The sequence below is a fragment of the Siniperca chuatsi genome, linkage group LG13, assembly GCF_020085105.1.
Source record: "Siniperca chuatsi isolate FFG_IHB_CAS linkage group LG13, ASM2008510v1, whole genome shotgun sequence".
In the NCBI taxonomy this organism is placed as follows: Eukaryota; Metazoa; Chordata; class Actinopteri; order Centrarchiformes; family Sinipercidae; genus Siniperca; species Siniperca chuatsi.
In genome coordinates, this window is record NC_058054.1 from 18,231,596 (window position 1) to 18,258,317 (window position 26,722).

General features: G+C 41.5%; 2 protein-coding genes across 7 annotated transcripts in view; both read right to left on the reverse strand.

Annotated features, from left to right (window-relative positions):
* Positions 1 to 18: 18 nt before the first annotated feature.
* LOC122886325 (mitogen-activated protein kinase kinase kinase 7-like) lies at positions 19 to 10,298 on the reverse strand. Of its 3 annotated transcripts, XM_044218341.1 has the most exons (11): positions 9,862 to 10,296; positions 8,045 to 8,132; positions 7,107 to 7,208; positions 6,244 to 6,309; positions 6,049 to 6,077; positions 5,796 to 5,933; positions 5,189 to 5,275; positions 3,271 to 3,345; positions 3,026 to 3,132; positions 1,671 to 1,851; positions 19 to 1,563 (listed from the first exon to the last, which is right to left on the reverse strand). In XM_044218341.1, the coding sequence occupies exons 1-11, from the start codon at positions 10,018 to 10,020 to the stop codon at positions 547 to 549; spliced, it is 2,049 nt and encodes a 682-aa protein (XP_044074276.1). In that variant the 5' UTR covers positions 10,021 to 10,296; the 3' UTR covers positions 19 to 546. The 3 variants fall into 3 exon arrangements, with proteins under 3 accessions (XP_044074276.1, XP_044074277.1, XP_044074278.1); XM_044218342.1 differs by lacking the exon at positions 5,189 to 5,275 and having other exon boundaries at positions 9,862 to 10,298; XM_044218343.1 differs by lacking the exon at positions 8,045 to 8,132 and having other exon boundaries at positions 9,862 to 9,991.
* Positions 10,299 to 12,206: 1,908 nt separating this feature from the next.
* Positions 12,207 to 26,722, reverse strand: part of LOC122886329 (rap guanine nucleotide exchange factor 4-like) — a 28,090-nt gene continuing 13,574 nt past the window's right edge. Inside the window, exons 1-27 of one of the 4 annotated variants that reach the window (XM_044218352.1) lie at positions 24,823 to 24,973; positions 24,005 to 24,077; positions 23,441 to 23,496; positions 22,128 to 22,234; positions 21,918 to 22,039; positions 21,055 to 21,238; positions 20,411 to 20,495; positions 19,722 to 19,782; positions 19,329 to 19,405; positions 18,659 to 18,805; positions 18,196 to 18,296; positions 17,970 to 18,055; positions 17,674 to 17,752; positions 16,717 to 16,867; positions 16,532 to 16,620; positions 16,372 to 16,399; positions 16,196 to 16,271; positions 15,835 to 15,981; positions 15,476 to 15,573; positions 15,055 to 15,180; positions 14,638 to 14,816; positions 14,398 to 14,488; positions 14,236 to 14,286; positions 13,914 to 14,001; positions 13,735 to 13,799; positions 13,562 to 13,616; positions 12,207 to 13,454 (exon numbers count right to left, since the gene is read on the reverse strand). In XM_044218352.1, the coding sequence (XP_044074287.1) occupies positions 13,327 to 13,454; positions 13,562 to 13,616; positions 13,735 to 13,799; positions 13,914 to 14,001; positions 14,236 to 14,286; positions 14,398 to 14,488; positions 14,638 to 14,816; positions 15,055 to 15,180; positions 15,476 to 15,573; positions 15,835 to 15,981; positions 16,196 to 16,271; positions 16,372 to 16,399; positions 16,532 to 16,620; positions 16,717 to 16,867; positions 17,674 to 17,752; positions 17,970 to 18,055; positions 18,196 to 18,296; positions 18,659 to 18,805; positions 19,329 to 19,405; positions 19,722 to 19,782; positions 20,411 to 20,495; positions 21,055 to 21,238; positions 21,918 to 22,039; positions 22,128 to 22,234; positions 23,441 to 23,496; positions 24,005 to 24,029 (2,502 nt within the window). In that variant the 5' untranslated portion in view covers positions 24,030 to 24,077; positions 24,823 to 24,973 and the 3' untranslated portion in view covers positions 12,207 to 13,326. Of the gene's footprint in view, positions 13,455 to 13,561; positions 13,617 to 13,734; positions 13,800 to 13,913; positions 14,002 to 14,235; positions 14,287 to 14,397; positions 14,489 to 14,637; positions 14,817 to 15,054; positions 15,181 to 15,475; positions 15,574 to 15,834; positions 15,982 to 16,195; positions 16,274 to 16,371; positions 16,400 to 16,531; positions 16,621 to 16,716; positions 16,868 to 17,673; positions 17,753 to 17,969; positions 18,056 to 18,195; positions 18,297 to 18,658; positions 18,806 to 19,328; positions 19,406 to 19,721; positions 19,783 to 20,410; positions 20,496 to 21,054; positions 21,239 to 21,917; positions 22,040 to 22,127; positions 22,235 to 23,440; positions 23,497 to 24,004; positions 24,078 to 24,822; positions 24,974 to 26,722 lie in introns of those variants that run through there. The other 3 variants (XM_044218351.1, XM_044218350.1, XM_044218353.1) reach the window with 3 other exon arrangements.

The following is a 26,722-nucleotide window of genomic DNA, read 5'->3' on the forward strand; positions in this document are numbered from 1 at the left end:
AAACCCACAGGAATGGAATCAGATTTTCTTTTCTTTTTATTGAAAAATGATAAAATATACAGAAAGAAATGCCAAAAATTCACACACTAGATCACAGTTAGAACTGATAAAGTCAAAGCTCGTTTTGAACAAATCAAATCTATAAGCTACACGATACGCTACAAGCAGAAACAAAATATCAGACAGTGCTGCCTCATTAGAGCGGCATTCAACTTATTTTGTAACACTTGTACCTCTTACAGTATGTTATGCAGCAGCTTTAATAGCTCATTAAATTACACAGGTGAAGTCTTTCTGACAACCTCTAATTGTCTTTTTGCTCCTTCCTACTTCACAGTACACATGGGTATAGTATTCATCCATTCAATAAAAAAAAATTTAACAAAAGAAATGTGTGTATACCAGCTCTTTTTCAACTGGAGATTCTAATACACATACTGTAGCTCAGTACTGTATGTGCTAACAAGTCAAAATCTTTCTAGTTTGGCCTCTGTGTGTATTTCTATGTGTGTTTTCTGTGTGTGTGCGTGTGTGCTCATGTGTTTTCTAGTCACTGTCAGACAAGTCAAGCTCCATCATGTCCATGGCTGCAGTAGCCATGTTGATCTTGGTTCCGTGTCGCACACTGCAGCTCTTCACAGAGTTCTGATTGGACGAAGCCCGCATGCTCACCTGCACCCCCGAGTGACCAATGACCCCTACCTCACCTCTAATCTTTTGGCTGATGGCCTCGCTGAGGTCACCTCTAACTCCCTGGACCACGACTCCCATGTCACTCCTGCGACCCCTGACCCCCAGCTCACTCCTGACACCATGACCTACGACCTTCATGACCCCCAGGTCACCCATGTTCAAGTCCATGTTCATGTCACCTAGACTCTCCATCTCCCCCATGTCATTCATGTCTAAGGACAGCATGTCCCCCAAGCCCCCCAAACTCCCATGGAGACCCTTGAACATGGTCGGAAGCCTCCCTCCTTCTATACCTCCCTCTATCCCTCTCTCATCTAGCCTGTCCCCAAGTTTTTCTATCTCCCATCCTCCCTCCTTCTCCCTCTCCCCTTCCGCCTCTCCAAACCCTGAGTATCCTCGGACTATGGTGGTCACTCTGCTCCTCTGCATCCCTCCTCTCTCCCTGTCCCCCTCCTCCCACGTCCTCTCCTCCCTCTCCACCACACCGCCTGGGAAGCTCCTGAGTGTCACCTGCACTCTTCCTCCATCCATACTCCCACTATCATCTCTCTCCCTCTGCCCCCACCCTATATTCCCACTATCATCTCTCTCCCTCTGCCCCCAGCCTTTCTCCTCCAAGGTTCCTTCCTCGTCCTCGTCCTCCTCTCCGAACCTGCCCTGCAACCCTCGGAGCATGGCGTGCAGCCTGCCGCTGTCAAGTGAACCCATCCCCCTCTCCAGCACCGCACTGCTCCCCCTCTCCGTGTCTCCGTTGCTGAGGGTGCGAAGGAGACAGCTGACGCCAGCACTGCTGACCCCTGCACTGTTGGAGTCCTGAGAGTGCGAGCGGAAGAAAGAGCCGGAGGAGCCGATGGACATTGGTGTAAAGAACTGGGATCAGAGAGAGAAGGGAAGAAGAGGTGGGCCAAGATTGCAAAAAAGGTATTATTTGATTTTGTTTTCAGCTGTCTGAACAGATACACTCCACTTCTACTTACTGGTGAGATGTTTGAGCGCTCCATGAGTAGGGAGGTCGGACTGGGAGTCATATTGGACCTCTCCATCAGCCTCTCCTCCCACAGTCTGAGCCTCCTCTCCCTCTCCTCCAGCTCCTTCTCTTTGGAGTAAAGCTCCCTCTCCAACTTCCGAAGGCGCTCCAGGGTTGACTCGATTTCACACCTGTAGTATGTTCGCACACAGACAGAATATCCTTCAGCCGACTTTGTACATGTGACCTAGTTTTAAATGCAACTTCATTGCAGCCACCATTAAACAAATGGCAGGTTCAATTTCAAAAAGTTACTCAGGAGAAAGTAACTGAAATGTATAAATATTTCAGCAGCACATGTGTGTGCTGTTGGAAAAATATTCTTGCTCTCAAGATCACCAATGCACTTTACTTTTGCTCTAGTTTGTATTGACTACATGACATATTTAGTTTACTATTGCTGCAGAGGACATTAAGCATGTGTTGAAAGTGTAGAATATTTGGCTGCAGTACTGTCTGCTAACACAAGAGGTCACAGGTTTGTGAATGCAGATTCATGAACAGTCACTCAATAACTCTCACAATCAACTCTCACAGCAACTAAATATAGACAGATCTGACGCACAGCCATACCTCCTCCTGTGTTCCTTCCATACCTCCCTATTCATTCATCCCACCCCTTCACCTCCCTCACCCCCCCGCTTCCCCTTGTCCAAGTTTTTCCACCCGTACCCAAAACTTCACTCAGAATTGATTGCCTCGCTGTACTCATGTTAAATATGCACAGAATCTCGCACCTTCTCTCCTCTGCTCCATCCCCACCTCTCTCTCACACCCGTCTTCCCACTATCCTCGCTGTTTCTTTCTTGTTCAGTGTTTCTGATTTCACATTCACCCAATACATTTCTGTTCCTCCCTGAACTTCTCCTCTAATTCAGTTCATACTTGATTTCTCTTCTACCTCTCCCCTGCTCTCCCCCCACCCCTCTGCCTTTCTCCCTGTGGTGGAGTGAGGGGCAGAGTGGAGGAGTAGAGGAATCTCTTCCATGGATACTTTCCAGAGAGCTTATTATAGACTGAAGTAGAGCACAGGGTCACACATTCAACTTCTCTCCTGAGCTTTAGAGTCCACAGAGCTGTGTATGTATGCATGTGTGTGTACATGCTGGCACGTGTGTAACCATGTTGAATTTGTGTGCATGCATATTGAGTTTTATTTGGAGTACAATAAACCACAGACTGCATTTGTCATTCTGACTTTACTTTATACAAAAATTATAGAAGATGCCTCATGCTCAGATGCAGTTCAGATACATTCAGTGTTTTCTTTTGGATGTCTACAAGACTTTGTGTTTGTGTGTGTACCTCCACTGGTCCTTGTTATGAAGGAAGGAGTTACACTGTTCCGGTAGCCTGCTGTCGTTGGCCATGGTCTCTAGGGTTACCAGCACCTGTTTGAACTGTGGACGCTCCTGTAGGTACATGCATGCACACAAGATAAAATAATCAGCAGACACACCTATTTTTAATGTCTTTACAAAGTATACAAGTGAGGCATAAGAAACATTTTTAGGAGATTGACCATTGTTTTCTTTGTCCATTTAGCTTACTTTTGGATCTGCTTGCCAACATTTCCTCATCAGCTCTGCAAAACTTGCTGGACAGCAGGTGGGGATGGTCAGCCTCTAGATACCCAGACACACAAACACATGCAAAGAAGCAGAAGCCTTTATTTTCAACAAAAAAGTTATATCAGACCACCTTGTTTTAAAAAATAATTCAACATACTAACAACCATTTAAAGCCCCAGACGACTTGGCTTCCAAGTATTTCTCCAAAATGTTAAATATTCATGACTAAATAAGCAACAATCAAAATTAAAACGAGATGAAGAGTTCACAGCCACATAATCGGCTCTGTGACGCTGTACTTAAGCACAGTGGAACTTTGAGCTAAATGCTAACGTCAGCATGCTAACTTGCTGCTGATGCTTACCAGGTATGATAACCATGTTCACCATTTTAGTTTAACGTGTTAGCATGCTAACATTTGCTGATTAGCAGTAAACACAATGTAAAGCTGAGACTGATGAATGAGGCTGACTGTCTTTGTTGTGCAGGTATTTGGTCTTAAACCAAAGTATTGGACAAATTAAAATGTTGGCTCTAGATGAAAACTTAAGGGATCACTAAAGTTATAAAGTTGTTCCTGAAGGGAATATGAATGTCTGTCACAATCCTTCAAATAAAGCAAAAAACATATGGTGGCGCTAGAGGCTGTGGCTAAAAACATCTTTAGGTATTAATTATTAAGAGTTTAACATTCCTAAACTCAGCTATTGTGCTTCATGAGGACTGTGTAGGTGTGGTTTGATTAGATTTGATTGACAGTGGCCTGGAAGCACAAGCAAACAGCTGTCATCTCATTTAGAATCAAATATTGCTAAATCCTGATTGGTTCTCAAAGTACGTGACATCAACTTCTTCCAACTGAGTCTCAACAACCTCAAACAAGTGAGAAGAGCACAGGGGGGAAAAGGAAATACAGAAATATTTAATGTGAAATATCCAAACTTGTTGTGTTCATGTAGAACCACTGTGATTGAGAAATTTGGTTTACAGAGGCTTTAAAACTAGCAATATACCAGAAAAAACAGAGGAGCGAGGGGGCTGTTTTAATGGGGTTTTTTTGTTTGTTTATATATTTAAAATTGTATTACACATTACAGATCAAGTTCTTAATCAGCTAATCATTTGTTTAATGTACAATGTACACTCTGTTTATGAGGTAAAATGGGTAAATTTGAAAGTGTCTGGGAATCTTTCTGTAATATGTAAACTGCAGATAATGTCCCTGCATAAAAGATCCCCTAGCATCACCAACGGTCTGAATGAGCCCACACAGCTCCATAGTACAATGCAGTAAATGGAAACGGTTTTCTCTGGGGATTAATCCTAAAATATCACTGACTCTGAGTGGAAAGAGGGCAAGTAAGAGGGTCAGGAGGAGAGGTATAGCAATGGAGGGGAAAATCAGAGGGAGACTGGGAAAGAGAGAGAGAGTGAGTTATTTAGGGAGAGTATTTGGAGATTAGCCAACAGTTATGCAGGAATCATGTTCTCCGAGTTGTTTGTTAGTCCTCAGTGTTTGTGTGTGACTGTTGAAGGGGATTCTGGCACGTCAATAACTGAAACACACACTATATAACCATCATCCCCCACCTTCCATAAACCTCTTGAATCAACCGTCCTATCACTGCAATCTTTCCTCTTTCCCCCCTTTCTCTCTCTCTCTCGTAAAGGCTTTAGCCAGGGGGGAGTCTGGCCGATCTCCACTGCTGTGTATCCAGGCCTTACAAGAGCAGAGAACTGACATCAGGCCTAAAAATACTCAGCCTCAGCCTCACCAGCTCGCAGTGGAAACCATGAGAGCATCGCATTGTTCCTCCAGCCTTCTCAAACTCTAGTGGGTGTCCATGCAGAGTGTGTGTTCAGAAAGGTGTGCTCACGTGTGTGTGGGGGGGGTTACCTCTTGTTTTTCCACCACCAGCCATGCAACCTGCAGCCCTTCAAAACCTTTAAAAGGAACCTCCCGAGTCAGCATCTCCCACAGCACCTGGCCACAGATCAGACTGTTATTTCTTTCAGACAGACGGGATTTCTTTGATGTGTTTGTAGTAGCTCCAAATATTTTAGGTCCGGTTTGTTTTATGTAACTCTCCTGAATAGTTGTGAAGATGTCTTAATAGAAAGGCACCGCAAAATCAACCAAAATACCCAATACAGTAGGGCGGGGAATGTAATCATACTAGTGCCGATACGATAGCTGATACTGATACCAAACATTACTTTTCTGATACCTTACTTTGAGGAATATAAACGTTTTCCTTAATTTAATGAAAGAAGCCAAATCTTTCAAATGTTAAATGTTGTCTAAACACAAGAAGCCTAGATAAAGGTCTCTAAAATTGCCAAATTTATTTTGTAAAACTGTCCGATAAAAGAAGAAGCAAAGAAGACTACAAATCTAATTCCAGCTGTCAATACTTGACAGTTTAGATATATATACCCAAAACATTTTGAGGTTACATTCCTGGCCTTACAATGCTGATATTTGTTCAGTACTGCCAACTCACCACGCCATAGGAGTAGGTGTCACAGGTCTCCGAGACAGGCAGGCTCTGAATGACTTCAGGAGCCATCCAGGGAAAAGTGCCCACCACCGTCATATGGGTGGTATGGGACAGGAACTTAGACGCCCCAAAGTCACAAATCTGAAATCCCAACCGAGAGCAGTGAAGAAAACACAAAATGACCCGTGTACCAGAACTGAATGAATACAATGCTAATATGTGGTTGTCTGTACATCACAAGACCACTGATACAAACCTTCAGCACTTTGTCTGCTGTCATTACCACTGTAAAAGAGAAAGAAACCAATCAAAGTGTGTCTGTGTGACATAAAATAATAATGAAACTATAGCTAACAGACGAAAGACAAAGAGAACCTGTGTAGATGTGCGTAAGAAAAGGAAGCACAGAGTTTGAGGAACAAATTAAAATGTGTTTATGGTCATGTGTTACCGTTCCGTGACTTGAGGTCTCTGTGAATGACTTTGACTGGAGCTTCTGCGTGAAGGTAATGCAATCCTGTAAGGAAATCGAGCATTAATAACTAGTGAAAAACTACAACCTTTTAATGTTTATTCGGATTGGTTTTGGTGGAATTTCCTACCAGCATTTAAAGTTTGGGTGCAATTTCATTGTAAAATATTTTTGGTGTGAGTTCAGTTTCAGGTTAACCCAGAAGTCCACTGGACGAACTGGGGTTAACAAACTATATTATAAATGAAATCAGTGTTTAAATAATATGATCCGTCTCATCTGAATTTGGCTGCAAAGTTTACAGTGTTGACTATTGAATACCATGATAATTAGTGTATGTTACTTTTTACTGTTCAATAACCTTAAAATCAATCACAGAACATTTAAAAACAAAATCTAAATGTTCTCCTTTTATCTCCTATCAACTGTACCACCATCATTTACTGCTCCAGTAATCAGCAAGGTGTCGTTTGCCAACTTTTTCCCCCCTAGGTGTTTAAAAATCTTATTTGTAACACATGTAACATATGTCCAAAGTAATATGTTTTGCTGTTCTGTGTATTTATGGTTTTATTTGATTATTTTATTTTGCCTGTTGCAGTTGGTGGCAATTGCGACAAGCAAATGGAAAAAGCTTGTTGGTGCTGAACACACACAGCAGTGATTAAGAGGCAAATAAAAAGCTGTGTAAACTATTAACTCTGGTGACTAGAGTATAACAGTATACAGGACACTGGAGACTGCATCAATGCTCCTACCACTGAGTTGTTTAATATCAGAGGCTAAGTGATTCAACCCTGACACAGAGGTATTTCTTATTATTATTATTTCTTCAGGTGTACCTTTGGCTATCTGTATGGCCCACGTCATGATCTGCTCCATGTCCATCTCCTCACTCTGCTCGCTGGAAAGGTACTCATACAGAGACCCTCTGCTAGCATATTCTGTAAGAACACAGTGAGAGAGAGAAGAAATGGTCATAATAGGAGAACGGTTAAAAAGAGAAATCATGTGTGTAAAGTGTGTGCACGGCATCTATGCAGATCTTTAAACACTGGCTATATTGATAGAATAAATATCCACTTCTATAATGCAGTTACAACAGATGTCACTCCACAAAAACTACTACATCAACCCGTTCTTCTTTTTGCCTACTGTACGTTTTTATTTTTAGTAAGCATTGGACTCAGCTGCAGCAGGAATTGTTGCTGGACAAGTCTGTAGTGGTGTGTTGATGCTTTATCTTAACCATATGACCCCATCCAGGATTACAAACACATCCAAACATGCTGGTCTCACTTACAAATGTCCTGCCAGGAAACACAGCAAGAACCAGCGCTCAGAGCATACACCAATACTTCAAAACTCACACATAAACATTTGTCGGCCATCAGAGCATGTGCTAACGTGTCCGTAAGTGGCACGTCTAGGATCGAGTACACACTAATAAAGTTTATACACACACACACACACACACACACACACGTAGTTTTGTGAGAGGGCAATCTGCTCTGACCGTAACCCCTTCATGCCTCACCTTAAACCTTGACCTGACCCTAACCTAATGTTACTTATATCCATTAGGTTGTAACCCCAAAGATAATAATACACATCTCAATTTGTTGAGCACTTTTTTGAAAGATAACTCTTATCTGAATGAAGTTAGGGATTAAAATACTCCCACAACCACAAGTTTAGGTTTTATGTTCTTGCGAAGAAATCTAAAAGGATATATAAATCTCACAACACTACACACACATACACACACGTGGGGTCTGACCTGTGACAATGCCATAGTTGGGAGATTCCAGCACGGCTCCATAAAACTGAATGATGTTCTTATGACTCAGGACACTAAGAATCTCAGCCTGGACAAGGAGATGAGAAACAGAGGGATATGAGCAACTTCATTAGCTTCCACCTTCAGCTTTCCAATATCTGACATTGGCAGGAAACTTGACCTATAAGAAAATAAAGTGTAAATCATCCCTGATAGACTATGAACCTAACAGTTAGAGCTTTTGACTTGTTGTCCAATTTTAAAGTTATTCCTGACTGTGTTTCGGAGATGCCTGAACCTCTTTCATACCACGGGTTGAGTCTCCAAACAAAGACCTTCCACACTGCAGTGACAAACATGCCAGTAATCTGAACGGACATATAGGTCATACCCTCTGCATGTGTGGAATATATAACTGTTGCCAAGCAACATAATAACTAACCATCAATTAAATGAAATCACACAAAAAATGAAATTTAAGACCAAATATTTTCTCCATAAATAGTTTTTCTTTCAAAGAGCATTATCTCTTTTATTCCCATCACTTCTTCAACATGTGAGGTCATCGGTGTGCACAAACATCAGTTTGTGTGCATACATTTGCACATGCAGTTTTACATTTGTGAATGCAGTGGTGGAAAGTAACTAAGTACATTTACTCAAGTACTGCACTTAAGTACAATTATGAAGTACTTGTACTTTATTCAAGTATTTCCATTTTATGCTGCTTAATACTTCTACTCCACCACATTTCAGAGGGAAATATTGTACTTTCACTCCACTACTTTTATCTGACAGCTATAGTTGATCCATCCATTGAATAGAACACAGAGGCCATTCTGCATGACTAATTTTACTTTTGATACTATAAGTAAATTTTGTTGCTAATACGTCTGTACTTTTACTTAGGTAAAATTTTGAATGCACTTGTAATAGAGTGTTATTGCGGTTTTGCTATTTTTACTGAAATGAATGATTTGTATACTTCTTCCCCCATGTATGAATGTAGTGTTTGATCCAACATGCATTAAAATCATATTTCAACTCGAATGTTCACAAGCAGCTCCATTTCAAATGAAGTGTTGACTCCTGGAGGATCCACTAAGCTGCAGTTCTCCCATGATCCATCAATTTGTATTTACATATGAACTGTACACACACATTTTTAGGCATATCTGCCCACCCTGCATGTGTCTGTGTGTGGGTGTGAGAAAGTGAGTGTGAGAGAAATAAGTCAAACAACAAATCAAACTCTGTTCCCTCTGTAGCCGGCCCCCTGCGTATACATTACATTGTTTAAATCTGCTGCCACAACAATAACACCGTGCCCGATTCACCCACAGGTCACCCTAACTTCTAACAGTTTCCTGACACTGGGTCGTGAGCCTCTACCAGCCCAGTATTAATAACATGGAAGGAAATTATGTTTGGATTACCACCGGGATCATACTCATGGAGAACCACCCGGCCTGGAGCGCAAATGACCACACACCTCGCCTTAACATACAATGGGAGGAACAGGGGGAGTGCTGGCATAAATAAAACTCCATCGACAAAGAGTGAGAGGAGGAGGGGTACGAGGAGAGGTATGTTTAAGATAAACACATATTTAACGGGGGGGGGGGGGGCTTTGGGTGTACGAGTCCAAAGAGAATCTGGGAAGTTAGTGGAAACTGATTCAAGTTGAAGTTTGGAGTAGTAATGTGCCACAGATGACTCAATAACTTATAAATACTTTGGATCTTAAAATGAGGTTTGTCTGTGTCTCTGTTGCAGAAGTGTATGATTGTGACTGTGTGTGTGTGTCTCCTCCTTACCTCTTTGTCAATCTTCAGAAGCTTCTTCACAGCCACTTCCTTGTCCTGGGAAATCCAGAGGGCTCTGTAGACGCTCCCAAAGCTGCCTCCTCCACAGTTCTCATAAAAGAGCAGGTCCTCATGCTTTATCTGCACAAACGACGAGCCAGGGGACGACATGGCATACTGACTCACGCACACACATACACACACACACAGCCCAGAAGCGTGCTCGCTCAACCACCAGCACTGCCCCAAAAATATACAAGTCCCGGATCAGCACGGAGCGAGTAAAGGATAAGAAATAAAGAGAGGCGGAGTAGTTTCCTCCACAGGGTCAGAGTGGATGTTGTCAGTCAGCACAACAGATTGTCAGCGAGAAGAAACCAGAAAGTGCTGGAAAGAGAGAGAGAAGTTTGCTCCCTGTGAGTCAGGAAAAGTCAAAGCCCCTCGGTCACTACTAGAGAAGGTATTACATTGCCTGATAGTGGTGATTCAGTGCAACTACAACACACAGCATACACACACACACACACACACACACACACACACACACACACACACACACACACACACACACACACACACACACATATGCACAGAGCATGAAGATGAAGGGGAGGTGAGTGTTTGAGTGTGTGTCAGTTACGGTTTGCAGTCAGTGTGTGCAGTCTGCCTGTAGCAGACACACTGTTCAAATATGGTCACTGGCATCCAGGGCATTCCTTCTTCCTGGATAACTGTGGCTATATAAAGCTTTCCATACACCACACACACACATAGAGACAGATAAACAGCTCTGGCCTATAGTGTGTCAGACATAATAAATCAGTTAGCAATGAGGGTGACTGCCATAGATACCTAAATCCATCTCTCACACATTCTGCATCCCCCCCGCCCCAAAAAAAACACACACACACCAGAGAAGCCCAGAAGTGACAGTGTGTTACTCAACCCGACAGGAATGACCCAGTGACATCATCAAGCAAGATCGCTGTGCTGACATCACTGTGTAGGGACAGGTGAGATCAGCTCGGGGAAGTTAGGACCCTTCTCAGTTGTTGACAGTAATCAAGCGCAAGAGGAGACTTAATAGTGGTTCGTTGGATAAATAACATGGCTAAAAGTCTGAAGGCCTACTAGCAGTTCCAAGAAGCTGCAATGAATCATTACACCCCATAGTATAAAAGTGTTGGATAAAATAATAAACACCCTAAGAATTTCAAGTGTGTGAGTTCAGGATAGCACTACAGAATGGGTCGTGTTCGGGGTGGGAGGTTCTTCCTCTGGGGAGCAGACATGACATGAGTCCAGCAATCAGCCAGTTAGAAAATAAAATATCTTGTCTGCAAGTGGAATGTTTGGCATTAGCTGTGATGGTAGAGGAAAGGTCAGGTGGTTGATGCCCAACATTCAAATTCAAAAAGGGTTCCTCCTCTGGGGAAACATGAGTGAGTATCTGTCAAATTTTATTACCATCTGTGAATCGGATTTTTTGTGTGCAAAGTTGATAATTCGGCTCACAGGTGGCGCCAGATGAACGATCATGTAATGACCTCAAATGGACATCATGGAGATCATCAGGGGAGCATGAAAGTCAGTGTTGCAGCTTAATTCATTCCGATTTAGTAGACCACTGCCAACACAATATTACCTATTTCTAGTCATTGCAAGCAAAGTTCTGTCTTTCATTCACAGGAAAATGTCTTTCATTTTGTATATTTACGTAGTCATGAATAGATAGCAGAAGGTAACATAACATCAAAATACAACATCCAGATTAGTCTAAATTAACTGGTGTTTTTGTTTTTGTTAATAGTAGTCCCACAACTTAGTATTGTGCTTATAACATTTGGAGACTTGAAAGAGACAGATGAAAAAGAGAAATGGTAAAAAATCTGTGCAACAGAGTAGATATCCAGTTTTAGTCCCTATAGGTCAAGCCTCAAAAATGCTGGCTGCTCATACATGTCCCATAACTTAGCTCGGTAGCAACTTTCATTAGACCTCCCTGCCAAGTAAATGCCCACATCTTACAAACTTCACGCCCGCCATTTCTGCTAAAAAATTGTAACCTACTAGTGATGTCACCTGCAGAGCCACAGATGACATTTTACAGCAGTTTTCACAGGCTGAATAGTAACTCCTTGGAGCAAGTAAAGTGACTTTGAAATTAGTGAAATGCTCCTTAAAGCACAAACCAATCTTTACTGTGTATATCAGAGATATGTATGAGAGAAGTTGTACCTTGAAGTTGAAATTCTACCACAGGCATCTCCAGTAGTTGTTGATATTTTACTATGATTTTACCACCATCCTCAGTCTCTCTACCACTTACATTTTGAAGAATGTCATCAAAGCATGGGCACTGTTAAATTAGCTATTTTTATTTACAAGGCAGACCACACATATAGTACAGTTACAGGCTGCTCTGGGGAAAGCCAGCCTCACGGCAGTTCTCGACACACACAATCACATCAAAAAACTCCTGAGATCAAAGGAAAAATTAATGACACTTCGTCAAGAACACACTCAAAATCTACACCCACATATATAAAAATAAAATTACACCGACTGATCACAACTGGTAGAGATGAGAAGATTTAGACTCCGCATCTGGGATCAGCGCTTCCAAATCAAAGGAGTACGATTTGCTTATACAGCTGACCTCAGAACAGATCATACCATTCTTCAGGAGTTGTACTCGCAACGCAAAAATAAAACGCAATACTGTAGTGACAAATTTGAACACTGTTTGCAATACCATTAGGGCTTTATTCCAACTAATACTCTGTTTAGTAGTTTTGAAGTGTCCGACTAGTTAAGGGACACAGATATTTACTTAAAGGACATCAAATCCTAAAGAGTTTTAAAGACTTGGGTATAATCATGTAGATTATGTAGTAAATAAGTACTTTCAAATTTCATATTTATCTGTATATTCAACAGGGAAAATGAAGAATCTCTGTTACTACAGTTTATGGGGTTTTCTGGGTTTTCTGACAATGAGTGGGACCATCAGGAGAGTATGGTTTTGCTTTACAGGCAGGAACAGTTATATATTGTAAACTAGGGTTCATTTAGGGTAGCACAACATTACAGGACACTCCGATAGAAATCCACTGTATAGAACACACAGCCTATGAAGTTCAGTCATGCAAGATATTGATTCAAGTTCTATACATTACAGTTCTATCTAACAGGTCCCAAACAGTAACGACTAGTACGTTTAAAACCCTCAGTCTTTGGGCTGAGACACAGCAACAAGAGAGCAGCTGAACAGTTTCTGTCCAGGAAAAAGAGGCTTTTAATGGCACAGTATAAGTCCTTGATCCATACTAGTCCATGAGAGTGCTAAAGTCATTGACTGTTGTAATTTGCTACTGAACGACCAGCTGTGTCGAGTTATTTTATCTAGGTAATGTGTGTTAGGTTTTTTTTATGCTAACGTCACAGAGAAGGCGATGGTGGTGGAAGATTTGGAGCTCATGTCCGCCGAGGCTCCATCCTGTAGGAGAGCTGCGTCAGTGCCCTCTGGTTGTCGATCACACACAGCTTCCTAACGTAACCCCGTACCTCCGCTTGATTCTTATTGGGTTGGCATATGTCTGGATCTAATGCAGTAAGAGAAGAAACAGAAAAAATGTGATTTGGAAAGATGTGTGTAAAGCCAGCATGTAAATGTGATAAAAGTATGCTGAGAAGTAATAAGCAGACTTACTGAACGGCTGGCTTCTACAGTGCCTCACTTGCCGAATTGTGTTAGCTATAATACGCTGAAGAGATAAAGATAATAGACTCCTTAGATAACATGCTTGAGTGAAGAACAGCATGATGCATAAAACATATCCCTAAAATGAATAATTTGCTTCTTCACTATGCACAGAAACTCACCATTTTCTCAAAATTGACCATATTATCAATGAAGGTCTTGTTGCCCTCATGTGTAAATGTCATATCTGTAAAGAAAGGAATTAAATTTAACAGCAGCCGTGTTCCTCTCAGAGTTCATTCCCATGTGATACAGTGACTGGGGTACTTGTGAGAGACGCACGTCTTTTCTGGTCTCGTACCTTTGAGAAGGAGGGGCATGAAGGGGATGATTGGTGGTTCCAGTTTGGTGACAGTGAGTCGGTAGGACCGGTGGTTTCTTGAAGGGTCCTGTCACCAAACATATAACTGTGAATATCTAAGATATTTAGACTCAGTTCACCCAAATTAGAAAAATAAACATTTTCTTAATTATCCCTAGTGGTATAGCTACACAGGTAGATTTGGTTTTGTTCACCAAGGTTTTTAGATCCATCTAAAGTATTTATATTTTCATATATCCACTTATAGCTTTCTGCTGCCACCTCAAAATGATGGTGGTGAGTGGAATTTCATGCAACTCACCATCATACTCTCAAACTCCGCATAGAACTTCTTAAACTTGGTGGGGAGTTTCTGCCAGGAAAAACAGAAGATGTCAGTGTAGTACTTTAACAAAAGTGGAATACACCCAAGGCTCACTGAAGATCCGGACATAGATTAGTTGGTTATTATGATGAAGTTTACCTCCCACGTCTGGCTCAATCTGCTGACAGCAGGGTTGCTCATCCCCATAATGATGGCAAAGAATGAATTCAGGTTCTTAAACTCCCGACAGCTATGGACAAATACACACGTGCAAGACAAAGTGAATGCAACTAAAAATCAAGCTTTCCTTCTTACTGTATACGAAAAACTCTTCATCTAAGCACGTGTGTGCAAACCAGCATATGAAGCGTGTGACAGCCACCAGCAGGTCCTACTCACTGTGCAGCGATCTTGATGAACTTCTTGAGGAGCTGGACTCTCTTGCTGAGCTGTCCGCAGAGACAGACCTCAGTGACCACCCACAGCTGCACCTGGTTGAACCTCCTCAGGAACAGGTCCAAATTGGCCGTGGTTCTCCTAAAGCTCTGCCGGCCAAACGTGTGGTAGAGCAGCTCATGCTGGGGAGAGGAGGAGGACACATTAGGCAGCAGCTTCAAAGTTAATCCAGTGGACAGGTCCTGCCACCTTGCATCTATCAAGCATTACTCCTGCCGGGTTTTTCTTATGAACAACCAATGTCTTAATTTCAAAGTGTAAAATAAGGTCTTTGCAGCACTGTACACGCTTGTAACAGATCGTAGTCTCCTACTGCTGGCCTGAGGTTGTTTTTAGTGTGTGTATGTGCATGTGTGATACCTCATGCACACAGCTGAAGAGCTCCCAGTCAAACATGGTCATTTGGTAGGCCAGGTCCTTGGAACTCATCAGCTCAAAAGTTGACATGGAGCCTGCAGAGGGACCTTCCTGGTCTGGAAGAGGAGTCTGAGGCACACGGACACAAATACACACAGTCGTGCAAATTCATAAACACATTAAAAAAAACACACACACACAAGAGTATGTACGTTCACACACATTAAATAATCAGTGTATTACAATCAAGACATTCTTACACATGCAGCTTGTTTCAAACAATGTCATGTGGCACAGATCCATTATAACAGCGCAGATAAATGTAAGCACGCATAACCATAAAGCACGCTAGGTATTAGTGTAAACCCATCTCGTAAAAAACTTCAGAAGTTCCAAGTAAACAGGGGGAACACTCAGCTCTTACCAGACTGTTGAGCTGGTCTCGAGGACAGGCAAATAATCGCCCGTTGATGCTCAGACCAGAAAACACGGACACGTCATTAGGCTTCAGGATTTGTTTTTCTGTAAGAAAAACAGGGATAGTTGAGTTTTCATCATCACCCAGATGTGTCCCAACACTAACCTCAAGGCAATATTGGAGATTATTAAGTAACACCACTTTCATTTTGCAAACTTTAAATCCTGCTCTTTGCATACACTGCACACATTATTATATTATTACCCAGGTAATAGTATTCATCATGTGTCCCAGGTATTCGTTTGCAAAAAGCCACTGAAATGACTGAACTGCTCTTTCATATCTAAATCGATCTGTATTCTTACCACCAGCAGAGCTGAGCTGGACCAACAGGAGCTCATCAGTGGTGCCAAGTTTGTCGGCCACAGCGCTGATCACTTCTCTTCCCGTCGCTGCCACGGCAACCCGGATAGTAGTGTATGTGTGATCACTGCAGTACACCTTCAGTAGGACTAGACACATACAAAAATAATACTGAAATAATGAAAAATTTTCGTGTGTTGTTGGCACTGCAGGAAAGGTCAGGGATCTCCAAAATATGAAATTCATCTCTTGACTATATGAATATCCACATTAAAATTTCATGGCAATCTGGCAAACAGTTGTCTTGCTCCTCAGTGCCCGCCACTAGCAGAGTAAAAGAAAAAGACATTCACACCAACTTACTGTCATCTTGATTCCTAATGGGCTGTTTCTTCTGCAGCCTTTCCTCTCCATTGCTGAACTGTCGTATTAGGGTTTTCTGTTGAATTGCAGTGTGTAAGTCAGCATCCACATCACCATGATGTGTCAGATGTCAAATGTACTATAAGATTTTGTTAGAAACAGTAGCCTGGATATACCTTTTTTGTGGAGTTGGCTTCTTCCGAACTACAAAAAGTTAAAAAAAAAAACAACAACAACAAAAAAAGTATAGAAACAAAACAAAAAAAGATACAATAAATGTGGCTGGCACATAAAACATCAGAGTGACGTTAAACGTGCAGGCGCTGGGAAACATACTGTAATTTGACGACTTTCTCCAGGTCAGGAACCAAGTCTTTCAAAGCTCTTAACATCCGAGAATCATTTGATAAACTCCCATACAAGTCCTACAGAGACAGAGAGGAAGAACCACACTCAGACCATGCATATAATCTGAATAAATTATGGAATTTACTGATTATTGAAAGCTTGCTTTTGGTCACCTCAAGGAACGAGCTTGGAGCAGCCTCCTCCTGTAGCATGTATGTGTGTGTGTTAGCCCAGCGAAGGGTCAGAATGAGGACCCTCCTCTTACTGTTGAGCGCATACTCCAACCTCTCCTGTTCAGAGCCAGGCGGAGATGCCGCATGGTAGGTGCACACAAGGTTAATGATAAATACAAAAGACGTAGATCTTACATTCCTGATACGGTGAGCACACAAACAGACAGTGATACCCGGTTTGTTGATTGCTGATCTAAACGAATCATTACAGTAGCTAAATCTATATTTTTATGCAGAGTTAAACATCTAGAAGTGGGGGTAGAGGTGTATAAACCTATGACAGCACAATTCAAGAACATTTTTATTTGCAGAATAGTTCCAGCTAATCTGACTGACATACCACCTGATCAGGAAGCACAACATGCCTAAAACTAAATGCTTTAATGAAAATAGAGCTGATACTGCAAAATACTCAAGGCCATAGTTAACCCTCGTCACTGCATCCTAGGTACCAAATAAGGGTACTGCTAATTATGTATAATCATCAGTGCAGCAGTGGTAAAGCACAAGTAGCTGAACACTTGCACTACAATGACTAAGACAATAAGGAAAGACCTTCTCGGCTGGAATTACAACTTGTTACTATGGTGTGAAGGGAGGTGTGCACTCAGTGAGCAGTTCATTAGTACTGCACAGTCAACTGCTGCTTCAGCGCTTCCATAAGCAGAACCGGTAAGTTGCACAATCCAAGATGCTGTTAGTAGCACTGTTATAGTATGCAGCAAACAATAGACATGTCCGCCCATTTCTGAGTGGGGTTGTCAACCTAACACTCTGGCTACAGTAATATGTTTGTAAGTGTAGCTACCTGATTATGAAGTGGGAATCACAGACAGTATGAATTAACAAAGGAAATCGCGTGTATAAGCGCAGAGAGAGTAAAGGCAGAAAGGATATTGTGCCATGAGTAGAGGGCACAGCTGGCTGTTGGGCATGAAGATACAGTGCATGAGGACAAAATCATCCACTGCTGGGTCTAACAGACGAGGAGAAAAACAGACAGCAAGAGGGAAGAGAGTCAGAGGGGGAAGAATCATCAATCCATTTATCTTGCTTATCTGTCTATCCTCATTCCTTCTTTCATTACAATGGATTTGATATAGTGTCTGGACTATCTCTGGAAACCATCTATTCAGAATAAATTCATTGAGGCCTATTCACTTTGCATTATATATTTTTTTCTATTTGGCTACCTGGTTCACTGTGATGTACGTCCATCCTCATGGTCTCGAGGAAGTGCTCAAGAATCTTCTCTGGAGTTCCTGATATCACAGTGTACCTGCAAAAGGTGAGAAGATGTGAAGAATTTCATAAAAAAAAAAAAACTAAAAAAAACACAAGCCAACTTTTGAGGGACAGACACAGAGAGAGAAACATTCTACTGTGCACTTTTAAGTATGTATGCAAAAGACTCCTCACACATACTTGATGCTTCCCAGGGTGGAGGCGCGAGGACTCTTTTCTAACACCAGCACAGCTTGTTCATGCTCTTTCAAACGCACTGTGTTGGCTTCCACATCCTAAAAACACAACAAGATGCATGTATACAAAATCAGTAATACCACTCCCTGTCAAAAGCAAAAAAAAGTGGCTTTTTAAAAATGTAATAAAGTTCCTCTGCCAGAGGAGGGAGACAAACATCATAGTCAGGCAGCATCACCTGGCATCCAGTGCAGTATGATGTTTCAGAAAGCCCAAATGAATGAATTCAGATAGTGTTCTTTAACTTAGGTTGAAGAATGTTGACTCAGCAGTGATTTACTTTGTGAACATACATTGCTAATAACAGTATTTGTAACAGTTTGGACCAAAGGTAGTAAGTTGGTGCTCGTGTGACTACACAATCCCATCAGAGGGTCCCATCAAAGGCTTGTCTGCCTACCCTGAGTATCCTGTTGAAGTCTTCCTTGTCCACACGAAGGAAGTGGCAGTTGTCCTCTCTCAGGACGATGGAGGCCGCACGAGGTGAATCTGTAACCAGGGCCAACTTCCCAAAGTCATCGCCCTCGTGGAGTGTACACACCACACCCTAAGAGACACACACATGTATGCATGAATGCACACATAAACAAGCTCAGACACAAACACAGTTTACTAGTCATCTTAAATCAGAAAAAAGAGAAAAGAGCCCGAGCACTCAGGACTGGGGTGAGTCATCTGTATGTGTGTGTGTGTGTGTGTGTGTGTGTGTGTGTGTGTGTGTGTGTGTGTGTGTGATCAATGTGCATGCATGCACGCACATGATCATGTAGAGTACATCTGCCTGTACAGTGGTTGTAAAGCACTGTGTAGTGTGAAATTGTGTATGCGTACAATCCCTTAAGCCTTTTAATCATAGCGATGACTCACAGTGAGCTGAGCAGAGTTTGCCAAACTCCACTGCTGGTGTTTCCCAGCCCTACAGGGCAGCTCTGCTCCATACAGACATGATCAGATACACTTTTTAATCCATTACATACAGAAAACTATAACAATGCTCATGTGTCAAACAAAGAGACAAAAGCATGTAGGTGGATGAATGCATTCAAGCGCACACACACACACATGCACACCTTGCCGTAGATAACCACATTGACAGAGCCCTTCTGGATGATGTACCATGATGTGCCCTCCTCTCCTTGGTTGAATACTGGAAAATAAAGAGGACAAACACATATTACCCCCACATACATGACTAACACACACATTCAGTACATCGAAGGTCTTAAAATTGCGAAGCGCGCCTCCCCAGGGGGGCACAGGGAAGCTGAAGGGGGGGGGAATTTGCAACTCAAATCGAACACACAGACATGATGCACATATTTTTAGATTCAGAAACCGGGTTGTCAATCGGGGTGTTGGGGGGCGCAGTTGTCTCAATTTTGTCTGGGGGGGGGGCACAGTGACCCCTGCTATACACTACGTACACCAACAAAAATGCATTATAGAACAAGGTGAAAACTCACACACAGTTCCAGCTTTTGCATGCGACTCGAAGATCACAACACTCGCCAGTTCCCTCTTCACCTGAAAACCAGAGTACACTGCTCAAGTCATATTGGATTTAGCTGCACTACAGAAACATGAGAGAGAATAGCTAAATGCACCGATCAGGGTTTTTAAGGATTATTTAAAGTGACTTGGGAGTTCTTACAATCCATCATGACAGCACATGGAGAGATTTTCTTTATGAGACTTTTAGTTTGCTGAAAGTAAATTTATAAGCACTGTGATCAAAAGGATAATGGAGGGAAATAGGAATTAAAAACCAGTTAAATGCAAAACTTGATATAATCCCATTGTTTGTGAACCACTTTCATCTCCTGGAATGTGCTTCATGTGACTTTTCATTACTAGAATAATGTGATTGCATCTAATACACATAATACTGAGTCTAGGAATATATGCAGAAACACTTCTGGAGCCGTTACAGACTTAAGGACTCCTCCGCATGGTGAATGCTTGCCAACACAGGGCAGATTGGTGTAAAACTGTGTCCTATTACACTGGTAAGATAAATGCTGACAGTGACTCCAACGTCTCCCTCTGGTCTTAAAAACAAAAAGACTGACAGAGCAACTGGTTCTGACGAATTAACGGCCTTCTTGGAGACATGTACTGTCCCTTTAAAAGAAAAGTGGACCGACTGACTCACAGTGTTGGAGAGGTGAGCTAAGGCCTTGATGTGAAGCAGCTCATCATAGATGATCTCTAGGTCATCCCCTGTCCTCTGACCAGGCCTGCAGACACACACAGAGATTTGTCAGAATGAACTCACCATGAAGATTTCATGCACGCATTTTACCTCTTATTACGCTGCAGTAAAATGAGTAATGACACATCCTAATTCTAAAATAATGTTGCTGTTTTGAAAGTAGTCACTACAGATGATTTGTTCGTATTATTTCACATGGTGGTACTATATATATTACAAATGTTGGTTTTGGATTACATTTCATTCAGTATGCCAACTCACCAGCATAATTGAAATATGAAAACAATATTGCAGTAAAGTGGCAGGAAGGGGAAATGGTTTAATAAGCTTTCTTGATTTACTTGAAATTAAAAAAAATATATAATAATTTTATACTTATACCCACTTGGTACTTAATTTATTTTCTGACCTGTATTATAGTGTATTGTATTTTTTGCTTAGTACTTCTATTCCTGTGTGCACTGACGTGATAGTGAGCTGCTGTAACAAAAGAGTTTCTCCTCTGGGATCAATAAAGTATTTCTGATTCTGATAATACAGTATATATAGTGATTTGTATTGCAATATTATCGATTGTTACTGACGATTTCCTGAGGATCATACGCAGCAGCGCGTCAGGGCCGATCTGAGCGAGGAAGAGGATGGTCTCTGGCAGCTCTTCCTCACTCTCCCTCTTCTCCTCCTCACTAGGCAACGGCGTGTCCTCCTCCTCATCGTCAAGAAAACGGTAGAACAGGTACTTGTCCTGGAAACCCAGCTCCTGGTCCACTGAAGAGCAGACAAGCACACATGATGGTCAAAAGACACAAGTGTACACATTTAAAAATGCACACACATTGCGTGACTGGTGATTTTCAGCACGCACAGTTGTTTTCTTATCTCAGAACATCATTTCAGACTTCTTCTTTGAAGTGTATGAATTTGAGATTGCGACTCAATCAATATTTTATGCTCCTGCTTCAAAACTTCTAATTAATTTCAACGCTGGTATTCATACTGACACTTTCACTATGATTGATGTTCAGATTTAGTAAAACCACCACTCCAACTCAGAGTCAAACAGTGACTTAGCTTTAGTCTAAAACTTACTTCCACTCAGTACAGAACTGAAACTCACACTCTGAATAGCCCTTTTATTGTTGGATGTTAATGTTGTAACTTTATTGTTTACTGAATGAAGTGTAAATGTGAACACTGTTGACTATATGTATTTTATTTGAATATGGACCCCAGGTAGAACAACTAATGAGGATCCCAATAAACAAACAAACACACTTAATCCTAATTTATGCATTTCAATTTAATACATACAGTAAAACAAGGATCTCCCCTGTTTTTTTTCCTTCTTTTTTGGGGAACTGAATATTGTATGTTATGACATCTGTGCAGTGCATAGAATGAAACTGATCAGCATACACTATAATGAGAAAGCCAAAGTTTTAGTTACCATGGTTGAGCACCCCTTCTTCTAGTAGTGCCTGCCACATCCCAACAGCATGGGACCGTGTGAGAACACAGGCACTCTGCAGCACCAACCAATCCACCAGCTCTGTGCCTACACAGCATTGTCTGTAATAACACACATACCAATAAAATCCACAGACTTTTTCCTAGAGCTGTTGCATGCATAACTCTGTGTAAACACACATACGCTTACCTGTATGTCTTGAGGTGGTACTTCCTGTCTCGAATCATGTGTGGGGCTCTGGACAGGATGGCGTTGCGGAGAACCTTCCCCGCTCTCTGCAGCTTCTCTGAAGGTATCTACAGAACACACACACACGAACAGCAGGGTAGTTTGGTGAACTGATTGTGAACTGCAATCTAAGAGTCAATACTTGTGCTAAATCCAGGCTGGAACGTTTATACACGAGAGAAATAACAATCTGAGACCACATTTTGAAGAACAGAAAATTGAAATGCCACATTATCAGTCGACCCTAAAGGTAAGCTAATATTACCAGGTTAAACAGCTCATTCTGATGGGCAATTCAAATCAATACATTATTTTGTAAAACAGTGGGAGATTGTGAATGTCACACTGTAGGGGATGTATGTGAGTGTGTGCATCGCAAACTGAGGTTAATGCTAGTAACATACAGTATACATACACAATACAGCACTTTACCAGTAAAACTGTATCAAAACACACATACTCGCAAACACATCCTATACAGAGCACACCTGCACCTTAGAAACAGAGATGCAGATGTGTATACACACACACACACACACACACACACACACACACAGACACACAGACACACACAGCTGCTGTTGAAAACAACAAAGCGAGGCATGCTAATTGGGCAGATGGGATCTTTCTTCTATGTGCATGCATTAGCTAGCATTAGCATAACTACAGAGGATCACAGCTGTGAGTCCACACTTCTCTCTTCTCAGAACGAAGAGACACACACACACACACACACACACACACACCTCCAAAATCCATTCTGGCATTCTGGTTCATTCACAATCATGAAAGTATGCAGCAGTGCACAATTTTATGACGCTGTGGTCCGGTTTACTATGTGCTCTCTACGCTGTTTACAACATACAGAATGGTGTTTTTCTTTTTTGTAAAGAATGAAGTGGCTTTTGATTTCAAATAATAACTACAGCATTTTTTCCAAACATTAAAATCACTCATCTACTGGCCAGCTCTATCAAACATATGAGACTAATATATACATTTTGGCTCAACCCTCCATGCCGTGTCCACTCAAATATTCTGGCACAAGTCGTGAGGCGTAGAGGAGTCCAAGACAAACTGAGACTGCCTGGGCCACAGTATATTGGTTGTGAGTTTGGTTCATTCATGCTTTGTCTGCCGTGAGGAAGCACACAGCTCTCTGAAACGTGTTGGCAGAGTTTTATTTAAAAGGATCAAGTTGCCATGCTTTACTTCCTATACAAATCCAAGACAGACCTATAGGTTCCAAGCAGTGAGCTGGAGTGAGTATTTACCTTGTTGTGAGCTTTGTTTGCAGAGTCTGAGTTCATGTTGTCTTTCTCTGTGAGTCCTGAGGAGGAAAAACAGTTGTCAAGCTGGTCGAATTGTAGATTTTCACAGGATGCAGATACTTTTCATTCCCAAAACATCAAAATCAAAACCTATTATATATATTTATTGTGTAGCTTAGATGCTAAACACTAAAACATGCAGGGAGGCATGCTGTACTGCACACAATGTAAACATAAGGTGGGAAACGTATATCTTGAAAAGGAAGCAGGAGTACTTTAGAATGACAGATATGCAACATACTCTTAATAAAAAGAAAAAAATGTGCTCATTCTTCTTTTTCAAGTTATAATACTTATTATACTACATTATACTTACATTATGGTGCCTAAGGTTTATCCAAATACAACCTATTCATTTTCTGACTTCTGTTTCACAATGTTACATTACTATTTTTATTGTTTTATGTACAACTAAACACACTTAGGTCGAGTAATTAACCATATTAGCAACATTTACAGCGTTTCTTTCAATCTAGCGTGTGTGTGTGTGTGTGTGTCTCTACTCACGGTCATTGTTGGATCCACTCTCCATAGCTCCATAAGGAGGGGCCAACAGTCCAGCCAAGCTCTGACGATACTTCTACAAAACCAAACAGACACGCACACATCAGAACTGATGTAAATCTTGAAAACATTTACACCTCTATTATTATGATGCATCATTTATAAGATATCATCATCTATTAAACATCAAAACCCTCTACATTTCTTTCTGCCTCTCTCTAACACACACACAGTGTTACTTTCAAACACTCACACTGCAAGTGCCTCTCAAAACAAAGCCCTTTGTACAACCAAGATCATTTACATGCAGAACAACTAAGATTATATAACACACACACACACACACACGCGCGTGCAGAGCAGCATTCAAACTAGGGTTAATGACAGCAGCCAAAGGTGCTAAATGTGTACAGATGTTGTTCTTACAGCTGTTAAGAACAATACACTGTGTTTGTATTTCTATAGCAGAGACACTGAAATACACACAGTGGGTAATTTTGAGCCTGAATATGCCATTGCTCTTCTGCAAGGTCATAACCAAGCAACCTATGCCTTCTTAGGACTGCCAGGAACACACACACACACTTACAGAGAGAGCATCTGTTTGACCTAAAGACACAAACAACCCCCTGCCGATGTCTTTCTTGTACACACACACATACACAACCAGGACTAACATTGCAAAACAATTTCTGGAAGTTTCAATTTCATTTTATGAAAAGACAACAAAAGTCAATACAAGGAAACTACAGTGAAACACCATCTAGCCCACATGCACGCCACAGAATACACAGTGTTACAGTCGAGGAGTCAAGACTCACCTGAGGTAACACACTCAGCTGCCTAATGCTGGAGGGACTGAAACCCCAGAGAGCTGCCCTCTGCTCCTTTACAACTCACACACAAGCCACCGGAGAGCATCCTGCTCAAAACAAGCTGCTCCCCTCTTTTCTTTCTCTCTCTCTCTCTCTCTCTCTCTCACGCATACACAGTCGCCCCAGTGTCTCTCAGTCTCTCGCCCTCCCTCTCTCGCTGTGATCAAGCCAAGAACCAAACCACTTTCTCTCACAGGTTACCACGGTGATCTGAGTTTCTGTATGACCAAGCTACTCTAGTGGAGGTGGAGAGAGCGGGAGGGAGAGACAGAGAAAGGAAGCAGAGGAGGGAAAGAAAAGGAGTAGTGAGGGTGAGGATGGAGAGGATGGAGAGGGAGGAAAGGAAGGAGGCTGGCAAAAGACACAACACGGCCAACAGAGGAAGTGGGCAAGAGAAAAGTAGAGCAGGTCAAAGGGACAGGAGGAGTAAATAAGGATAGAAAAAGAGACTTATAATACCAGCCGGTCATAGTCCAGGCCAACCAACCATCCACTGTGTGATAAACTGCATGTTTACACATATCTGTCAGAAACAACAAGCCGTTTTACATGTACCCCGTGTTTATTCATCTCACTTTCACTTGGTGTTAGAATTATGGAGCAGCGCTTTTTTTCTTTCATCCTTTCATCAAACACATGTCTGCATTCATCCTGTAGCTTTCTAGTCCTCACCACACACAAGCACATGCACACAAATTAGTGTCACACACACACAAACACACACACACACACACACACACACAAAAAACACAAAGATCCTTTTACTATGAGCTGAATAAGATTCAAAAGAAGACAACCTCGGGCGATGTTTTCTGCTTTATGTCTACTGTCCTAAAATAGACAGCAGAGAGGGAGACTGAGTGCACTTAGTTGACAAACAAACACACTACAAGCCCGATAATGATAGCACACATGCTTTAATAACCAATTATTGTCTTATCTCACTTTTATATGTTCCTGTGTCGTAAAATGGAGATATCACATGTCAGTAAGCCCAATTTATAACAATAATAATAATAATAATAATAATAATAATAATAATAATAATAATAATGACCTATAAAATCATAAAATAATGATTATTATTTATTTCATAAATCGCAACAATGAATAGATAAATGTGTTTCATACTGACACCAGGAGCATAAAAGCCGTCAAAACAGCATTTATTTTAGAAATATCTTTTACACATGGAGTGTTTATCAGTCATATTAATTTTTGATTCCGAATAAAAAACTGTTTTCCTTCATATTTTATGACACCATCATTTAACAATGAGCTTTTTAATTTTTTTACCCATGTATAACCCATGGACAAGATCAGCCAAAAGAAACCCACATTTTCAGAACCAAAACCTTTACTATATGCAAAATGCTGCGTGACTCAATTAATATTTAAAATCTGGGCGGATATCTGTCTCATGAGGGCAGTAATTAAAGCTTCATATACTTAACTTCATCACTGAGAGAAAAATGTTTTACATTAGCTAGTAAGAAATAAAGCCTGCACTTAGAAGTTGTTGGACTTACAATGGACAGTTTTTGTTTAAAAACGGATCAAAATCGATGCAGCAGAACCAGAGATATCATCTTTTTCATTCCATGCATTCCTTCCTCCTTGTCAAAACCTGGTGCCTACATTACCCACAATGCAATGCCAACAGTTTGGTCAGAGATTTGGGTGTGTTATGCTAGTAGCAGCTAATGTAGCCACGAGCCGCTAGCCTCAAGCAGAGATGAGGAGCAGGCTCACGTCTTTCCAACTCCACACCCCCAGATTTTTTCAAACTTGTAGTCTTCAGCCCGGACCAACACTGACTCAAGTGACATCACTTGAGGATATTTGT

What these genes read in the sequence shown, in the direction of transcription:
- LOC122886325 (XM_044218341.1), bottom strand. Translation starts at nt 10,020, where the DNA reads ATGTCGTCCCCTGGCTCGTCGTTTGTGCAGATAAAGCATGAGGACCTG. An exon ending in CAACTATGGCATTGTCACAG is followed by an intron (nt 7,209 to 8,044) that starts GTCAGACCCCAC and finishes GTGTTCTTACAG; the next exon opens with AATATGCTAGCAGAGGGTCT. An exon ending in GGCCATACAGATAGCCAAAG is followed by an intron (nt 6,310 to 7,106) that starts GTACACCTGAAG and finishes ATTTCCTTACAG; the next exon opens with GATTGCATTACCTTCACGCA.